Raw genomic sequence first — 8888 nt, 5'->3', positions numbered from 1 at the left:
TATCCCATCTTATTTCCCACGACTTTTTTGAGGGATGCTAAGGTCTAATTTCAGCTATCACTAAGTTCCAGTGAGATGTTGCTAGAAATGCCCACATACCACATGGCTACAATCTTGATTTTTATGAAGAGGGTATTATATAAATAATGAATTAATATTAGTAACATAACAATGAAGCGAGATCGTGACTGATAGCTTTATTTCTAGGTAAAATATTGAATTTCTTTAAAAATTTCAGGAAGCATTTAGTTAACTTGCAAAAGTAAGTTTATTGAAGCATGAAAACAATTAGAGCAAAATTGTCATTTCAACTTTTTCAAGAAGGTTCTAATAAGAAAAAAAAGAGGATTCAGAAAAATTGCTTGGTCATCTCTTTCTGGATGGAAACTTTGCCTGAAGTTATCCAGAAAAATGGTGAGATTGACATGATTTATTCATTTGTGTCCTTCCAGTTTTTCTCTAAAAGACATTCTTGCTGATCTGGAAATTGCTTATTTAACTTTCACCTCGGACACATTGCTGACTTGAGATGAGATGACTTTGCCGTCCACCACCTCCTCCACGATGGTCTTAGTCACTCTGGTCTTGTTTGGTTCTGAAAATCACAGAATCACAATGTCAGTCTGGAAACGATCACAGAAACCCAGATCAAGAGACATTCAGGTGCATTCTTTAAGTAAGTTCTCTCTGGGTTAAGATTTTGTAAACTATAGTATATACTTTTTATAAGACAAATGAAGCATGCCTTTACTTTTAAATTATAAAATGATCATGAACATTAAAAAATGTTTACCTCTTCCTTGGCCAGAACAGCTTCCAGATCTTGAGTCACCAGATATGGACAAATCCCTAGATCCCATGTTTCTGGGTCCTGTATTTCTGGATCCTGAGTTTCTAAAATCAGATCCTCCAAAACCAGAACCACTAGAGGAAAAAAGAATTGTTTTCCTTTGTAGTTTGCAAAGGTGGGAGAAACCCTTCATGCAGGGGGCTCTCCCTGATGAAGGTAAATGTCTTCTGATTGGACTGTGTCTCTGTGACTTTTTATTATTATTATTATTATTATTATTATTATTTTAAGTTGGGCATGGAGCCCAACACAGGGCTTAAATTCACGACCCTGAGATCAAGAACTGAACTGAGATCAAGAGTTGGACGCTTAACCAACTGAGCCACGCAGGTGCCCCACTGTGACTTTGTAAACCAAGTCCAGCCCCCAGACCCCTTCTTGGTTTCATAACATAAGTACACCAAGGAATGCACTGACTGGGCTCATGACTTTCACTTACCCTCCCCCTCCATTGAGCAGGCGGCGGTAGGTCTCAATCTCCATCTCTAGGCGGGTCTTGATGTCCAGCAGTTGCTCATATTCTGCCTTCTGGCATTTGGTCTCGCCCCGGATCTGGCAGATCTGCTCCTCCAGGTTGCTGATCTGCATCTGGATTTCTGACAGCTGAGCCATGTAGCCAGCTTCTGTGTCAGCCAGGGTTCCTTCCAGGGAGCTTTTCTAAGAGAAAAAGCAAATCAAAACTCCATGATGAAAAATTCGTTTTTTTATAAGGTGCTCAGAGAAGTACACCTTCAAGTTACAACCTATATTGTTCTATCACTGTTTCCTTAATTTTTGTTGACATGACTGTTTTTCTTTAAGCTAAATCTTCTATGGAAGTACATTATCTTTAACTGGAATGTCTTGGGCTTTCTACAGCCACAAGCGAGTTCTCCTAATGCTGCTTTCATTATGTGCCAAGTGGAACATCTTGGCAAAGAAAGAAAATGGGATCGCTTAACTCCCTGTTGGAGATGTTGCAAACCTCTTTGCACTTACCGTGGCCATTTGGGACTGGAGCTCAATTTCCAGGGCTTGCAGAGTGCGTTTCAGTTCTGTTACCTCATTCTTGGCAGAAGTGGCTGCCCCCGCGTCCGTAAAAATTTGTGCTTGCAGTGATGCACTCTAGAGAAAAAGAAAATGCCATCGCTGCAGGCTGAAGAAATGAGAGGAGGTGGCCTGTGTGTGACTGCCGGCTCAGGCATCCAGCAGTGATAATCTACCTGTTTGTTGAACTGCTCCTCGGCCTCGCGGCGATTGTGCTCAGCCAGCTCTTCATACTGTGCCCTCATGTCGTTCAGTAACTTGGTCAGGTCAGTTCCTGGAGCAGCATTCATTTCCACGGTCACGTCCCCTCCGGAGCTTCCTTGCATACTCTTCATTTCCTAGCGTGGAGAGAAAAGGACAACAGTGATAACAACAGAAAACCAAAGACTTCTTAAAATGTGCGTAGCCAACAAAAAATTGAAACTAGGACACTAAAGGCTACCCTCGCTTCCCACTAAATTGAGAAATAATTTGCTCATGACTACTTTTTTTTTTTTTTTTTAAAGATTTTATTTATTTATTTGACAGAGACAGACACAGCGAGAGAGGGAACACAAGCAGTGGGAGTGAGAGAGGGAGAAGCAGGCTTCCTGCGGAGCATGGAGCCCGATGTGGGGCTCGATCCCAGGACTCCGGGATCATGACCTGAGCCGAAGGCAGATGCTTAACGACTGAGCCACCCAGGCGCCCATGACTACTTTTTTCCTTGATCATAGGAGTTGGAAATCCATTTAGATAGAACTTATTTTATTTTTACAGAATGGATGTGGGGGAAAATAGGTAGGCCAGAGTCATTTAATAATGTGGAACGTGTTCCTACCTCCTCGTGGTTCTTCTTCAGGTAGGCCAGCTCCTCAGTGAGGCTCTCAATCTGCATCTCCAGGTCAGAGCGTGTAATGGTTAGGTCATCCAGAACTTTCCGCAGGCCATTGATGTCGGCCTCCACGGCCTGCCGGAGATACAGCTCATTCTCATACCTGGAAAGGACAGCAGGAGGACAGGATAGAGCATTTCAGAGTCCATCCATTCTTCCATATTCAAGAAAAAGATTTTTTGTCTGAGCTGTTTGTTTGCTTACTTACTTATTTTTGTAATCTCTACACCTAACGCTGGGCTTGAACTCACGACCCCAGCTGAGATCAAGAACCCCATGCCTCTCTGAGCCAGCCAGGCACCCCCTTCTGAGCTATTTGATAAACGAAGGCTACTAAGTTTTCTCTTAGGAATTTTTCCCCTGGAAAGAAAATTATGAACCGAATATTAATTCTGTTGACAGCTAATTTTTTTTAGAACAAACATTTCATCCTTAATTTGCCTCTTTTTTTTTTTTTTTTTTTTGTTTTCTTATTGGAGTGGAGTGATGGTTTTTAAAATTTACTCTTGGAATGTTTGTAAATTTAGGTCTTGATCCCCTAAAAGATAGTTCTTTAAATTTAGACTAAATGAAACAGACAGATTGCATTTTATTTTTCCCACAACATTTGTTTGCAAGTCTTCGCTTTTCTTACTTCAGTCTGAAGTCATCAGCAGCCAATCTGGCATTGTCGATCTGCAAAACGATCCCAGCATTTTCAATAGTGGCAGTGATGATCTAGAAAAGGCAATAATAGTGAATGCATCATGGATGCTTTCTACCTGTGTCCGCATGCCCACCTGTGAGGGTAGATGGATGTCCTTGGAGTTGGCTTTTAAAGGTAAATTGCTTTGAAAACTTGCTTAGTAATGACATCTTTATTGATAATCTGGTGTAGTTGGACTACATCTTTCTGCAAAAAGGAACAGTTTGCACATTTACTGGAATAGGCATGGAATGTTGTTTTACAGAGCACAGCCCTCTGCTTATTTCTCTTGCTTTGGAGAATCAATTATTCTGTAAGTTCTTTCAGAAAATAGTACAGAAAATGAATTTTACTTCTAAAAAGTCCTTAAAAAAATACTTCCCATACAGCAGTGGCTAAACATTTCAGATTCTGCCGCATGCTCATACAATATTTGCACCCAGATTTTCTAGGAAGAAAAACAGTTTGTAAAGATGATTTAAATCTAGCAAGACACGAAAATATGTCAACCTGCCAGAATTAATCATGAAAATATCAGATTAAGCTAGTGTTGACTCATTGCCACCATTCTTATATGTACATGTTCATTAGCTGCCTCGCACATGATATAAATTTTGCTCTTATGTAGAAATACTCAAATTTGAGATGCAAACAGATAATTAGTGTGGTTGGATGTCATATACAATACTGTCATAGTTAAAACACACCAAGTCCCATTTTACATATACAACAAGCAAATATGTCTCTAAATAATTCCTTGACTTGAAATCTTCATTACGGTATATGATCTGAATAAGAGCAAAAGATACAGAAATAATAGAAACTCAGTAGTGGTTAGTGTCTCACCTGGTTCCGGAGATCTTCAATTATTGCATAGTATTTGCTATAATCTTTTCCAGATCCACCATCTCCAGACCCAGGCCCAAATTTCTCATACCACTCTCTGATTTTATTCTCCAGATCAGTGTTGGCCTCCTCCAGGGCTCTGACCTTGTCTAGGTAACTGGCCAGGCGGTCATTGAGGTTCTGCATGGTTTGCTTTTCACCTCCAGAGAAAAGCCGGCCATCGCCAGCACCACCTCCCATCCCACCCCCCATCCCACCCCCATAGCTGTAGAAGCCTCCACTAGCACCAATTCCAGAGCCCCCACCAAAGCCAGAACCCCCACCAAAGCCAGAACCCCCACCAAAGCCAGAACCTCCACCAAAACCAGCCCCAGAGCCTGGAGTTCCTCCCAAACCACCCCCTACTGAGCAGCTACCGAAACCTCCTCCAAAGCTGCCTCCAAATCCACTGCTTGATCCCCCACTCAGGCCACAGCTGCCGGTTCCTCCTCGGAAGCCCTGGGTAGAGCCACCCCCCAGACCACATCTGCTTCCACTGCTGAAGCTGCTTCCACCAGCAGACACCCTGATCAAGCCACTGCTTCCAGCCCTGGAAGAGGAGACACGAGACGAGCAAGACATGATGCTCCCGCAAATGTTTAGCTTGTCCAGGTGAAGAGGAGAGGTGCCAGTGAAGCATGGATTTGCAAGCTGCCTTTTTGGCCCTTATATACACACTTTCAGGGTGTTCCTTTTCTGTGTCACTTCTTAATCCCTCTTATAGTTTTGCTAATCTGCAATTGGATAATTTCTTTTTCGTGAACCCACTCTACTGGCTCTTTTTCTGAAGCTAGGTCAGAGCCTCCGGGCATTTACTATCTCCAGAAAAAAATAAGGTGGAGCAAAGCAAAAACTTTTTTTTTTTTTTCCAGAATTACAGTTTTAATCTTTCAGAGGTTTCGATGACTTATAATTCTTTCCTGAAAGAGTAATTCTATTCATTTTGCTTCATGATTTCCCAATTGAAGAACACATCCCCAGATTAGCAAATGCAATTAAAATACTTAATATGATGAGAATGGAAATTTCCCATCAAACTCATAACTTTTGTTCATATTATCCTCTTAAAGTTGAAGTTAGCTTTAGCATCAGCATTAGTTTTAGATTTACTTACTTGTCCTCTATGATTATTTCAATCAGCGTATTTCTAGGGGTACGTTTGTGTTGAAGTTTTCTTTGTATTCTGAGATCAGATCAGGTATTTTCACTGTTAAGAAGAAAAAATTAAATATAATAGTCTTCTCTGTGTGTACTATTAGATCTCAGCAACATGTTTATTTGAGCAGAGAATGTCCGGGAAAGATTGGAAACATTTTTAGATAGGGGTTAATTGTCACTGGTGTGATGGTACAAACATGCTTTTCATTCTGACTAAGGCTGAGATGGTGACACCAACTTCCTTTTTTGGAGTCAAATCTTAAGAAACTAAGATGATGCTGATTTCATCTTTGTTTTAAAGATATCTGTAGAAGGGGATCTGAATCCATTTCTGCTAACCAATGTTATGCCTGGAGTCATTGTGCAGGTACTAAAATGTGGAGTCCCCCCCACCCAGTCTACTTTCTGCTCATGTTTTCTCTGTTTTTGTTGAAAAGATATTTAGAAAAGATATGTATCCACTTCCCATAACTAATGTTATGATTGGGATCATTTTATAGATACTAAAATCTAGAATCCTCCCCAGTTCACTTTCTGCTTCCTGTTTTTCTGTCCCTTTGTACTTTAGATTATTTCCGTTTGCCTCTGCTGGTAGTTTCTCTGGTTTAAAAGTTTTGTTTTGTTTTTTGTTAAGACAACTCCTGTTAAGTACGACTCCCCTTACATGAAGTACCTAGCCTAGTCAATTTCAGAGACAGCAAAGAGAATGGTAGCTGCCAGTGGCTGGGTGGAGGGGAAATGGGGAGTTGTTTAATGGATGTAGAGTTTCAGTTTTGCAAGATGAAAAGAGTTTCTGGAGGTTGTTTGCACAATAATATGAATGTACTTAACACTACTGAACAGACACAAATGTGAAGATGGTAAATTTTATGTTATGTTTGCTTTACCACAATTTTATAAAAGTGTCTTTTTAAAAAAAAAAGTGTAGATGTTTCTAAAATCTTTCTTGGCCTCAGCTTTATGCTCAAGTAGCTGACTTTTGCTTATTTAAAACTGTTTTTATCTTGGCAGTCTCTGTTAAACTATGTGTGTGCTTTAATCTTTATCATCGATCTTCTGTTATCCAGCATTATACCTTCTGTTAATTTCTCCGTGGACTGTCTTTGATTGGGACACACTATTAAATAGGTGATAATTCCCTTTGCTGTGTGGTTCTTCAGGATTTAGCTTTTATGTTTGCCTGCCCTGTTTTCACAGTAGTGGTGTGTTACTGTTCTTCTATGGAGGGTGCCATCTCTCCAAGGTGGAGAAGGTGCTTCAAACACTTTTTTTTTTTTTTAAAGATTTTATTTATTTATTTGACAGAGACACAGTGAGAGAGGGAACATAAGCAGGGGGAGTGGGAGAGGGAGAAGCAGACTTCCCACTGAGCAGGGAGCCCGATGCGGGGCTCGATCCCAGGACCCTGGGATCATGACCTGAGCTGAAAGCAGACGCTTAACGACTGAGCCACCCAGGCGCTCCAAACACTTTAAATTGTTAAGCTGGGAGTAATTCTCATCACACCCTTTTAAGGTAGGTAAAAAATGCACCAGCCGTTAAGGTATGTTGGTCATCTTGCCTCACCCCTCCCCAGAGCTAGGAAACCAGGGAAGCCCAAGCACCATACCAAGATTAATGATATGATGGCAAATGTTGGAAATGAGAAACAATCACTGGGCTTTTCTTCCCTTTTAAACATATGAAATGTAATCTTTCCACGTTCATAAAGGCTGGCATTTGGCTAAAAGAAGGTTTAAAGAAAGGGACAATAGCTAAATGAAAGAAAACTAATGAAACGGAGACATTTCAGAGCCTAGGTAGAAAGAGCTTTATGTGGAAAGAATGAGAAAAAAACAACATTCAGCAGGATCTTTGGCCTCCGAATTTTGCTTGGGACTTGTGTTTTTAGTGGTCATGTGAGTTGTATCTTTTTCATTTTGGCAGCTTTACTCACCTTCTCTTTGGCGATATCTGGATGTTTGGGTGTCCACTGAAGAAGCTTGTGATGACTGAGGTATTCCATTTTGTGTCCTATTTTTTTTTTTTCATTTTTAAGCTTTCTTCTTGATATAATTTTTTTAAAAATTTTTTATTGTTATGTTAATCACCATACATTACATCATTAGTTTTAGATGTAGTGTTCCATGATTCATTGTTTGTGCATAACACCCAGTGCTCCATGCAGAACGTGCCCTCTTTAATACCCATCACCAGGCTAATCCATCCTCCCACCCCCCCTCCCCTCTAGAACCCAGTTTGTTTTTCAGAGTCCATCGTCTCTCATGGTTCCTTGATATAATTTTTAATGCTGACATCTATTTCTTCTTTGTTTTTAAAATTGAGATTCAAAATTAAGTTCTAAGATACTTCTCTGATGCTCTATTTAGAGAGGACTGCTGGGAAGGGCATTTTATAAATAAAACGACCATTACTACCTCAAATTCCTTGCTTAATGAGGCAGTGTATAAATAAATGTAGACATAAACCCACAGGACTTTCTTCTATTCATTAGTATTCCCTTACATGCATTTTTAATACGTTCTTTCTATGGCTCTATGGGCATTTCCTTTTAAATGGGTAAACCTATCAAACAGACTTCTCTTAATTCTATGATTTGCAAACTCTAGAACATTGGTGTTTAGCGGATTGAAGGGTTTTAATCGCATACATAAATACAATTCTGTTCTTGCCTCAAGTGTTAGAATTCTTTAGTAAACACTGGTCCCCATTGTTTTAAGACATCCTCCAAATTTAATACTCATTCTCTTTATTTGAAATAATGACTTGCCAAAGCTCACAGATTAATTCTTGCCATTTCTTTCATTTGTAAAATGAAAGCTTCAAGAATCTGGTGAGTTTCCAGTGAAACATAATGTTCAGAGATGCCAGCTTCAGTGCCAGGCATCCAGGAGTTGTTCAATATAAGATCCTTTAAAAGAAACAGAGTGAACCCCCGATGTCCGGGCTCCGCCTTCTCCACCAGCTTGTTTGGTGACACCATGTTGCCACGTTTTGATCTGGGGAGAAAATGACTCAGTTTAGTACTTGCTGAGATTGAATGCTCTAGAATCTCTTCAAACAGCTCAATTTTCTAGTTTTCCTGAAGATCATTTAGTCAGTAGATGGAGAGTTAAAAGAATGGGCAAGTGACTCTGTAGGGGCTGAGGGACTTCTGTCCTCCAGGGTCCAGAGCCAATACAGATTGAAATAAGGCAGAGTTTATTGATTATTTTTGCTTGAAAGGTCCTTTGGACCTTTCTTCATGCCAGAGAGACAATATCTTTCTATTCAGAGAACCCACAGACATATATAACCCAGAGTGTAACATAAGCAGCAAGGCCCAGTCTCCCGTGTCTCTTGCCACAGTGAAGTCAACCCGCTGGGCATTCTCCTCTCTGTCTCTCTGTCCTCAGTCTCCTTTGGCCTTC

At 40.4% G+C, this 8888-nt stretch overlaps 1 protein-coding gene across 1 annotated transcript; it reads right to left on the bottom strand.

Annotated features, from left to right (window-relative positions):
• Positions 1 to 433: 433 nt before the first annotated feature.
• KRT24 (keratin 24) lies at positions 434 to 4902 on the bottom strand. The gene is made up of 8 exons (XM_032428886.1): positions 4282 to 4902; positions 3385 to 3467; positions 2697 to 2853; positions 2053 to 2214; positions 1829 to 1954; positions 1290 to 1507; positions 794 to 924; positions 434 to 595 (listed from the first exon to the last, which is right to left on the bottom strand). The coding sequence occupies exons 1-8, from the start codon at positions 4900 to 4902 to the stop codon at positions 492 to 494; spliced, it is 1602 nt and encodes a 533-aa protein (XP_032284777.1). The 3' UTR covers positions 434 to 491.
• Positions 4903 to 8888: the final 3986 nt, after the last annotated feature.

This window comes from Phoca vitulina, unplaced genomic scaffold, assembly GCF_004348235.1.
Source record: "Phoca vitulina isolate PV1807 unplaced genomic scaffold, GSC_HSeal_1.0 scaffold40, whole genome shotgun sequence".
Lineage (NCBI taxonomy): Eukaryota > Metazoa > Chordata > Mammalia > Carnivora > Phocidae > Phoca > Phoca vitulina.
The sequence above is the reverse complement of the archived record's forward strand: the minus strand, read 5'-3'. Positions and strand labels throughout refer to the sequence as shown.

Coding starts and splice junctions, on each gene's coding strand:
- KRT24 (XM_032428886.1), bottom strand. CDS start 4,902: ATGTCTTGCTCGTCTCGTGTCTCCTCTTCCAGGGCTGGAAGCAGTGGC. Junction 3,468..4,281: donor TTGAAGATCTCCGGAACCAG/GTGAGACACTAA, acceptor TGCCTTTTCTAG/ATCATCACTGCCACTATTGA. Junction 1,955..2,052: donor AGGAGCAGTTCAACAAACAG/GTAGATTATCAC, acceptor CTTTTTCTCTAG/AGTGCATCACTGCAAGCACA.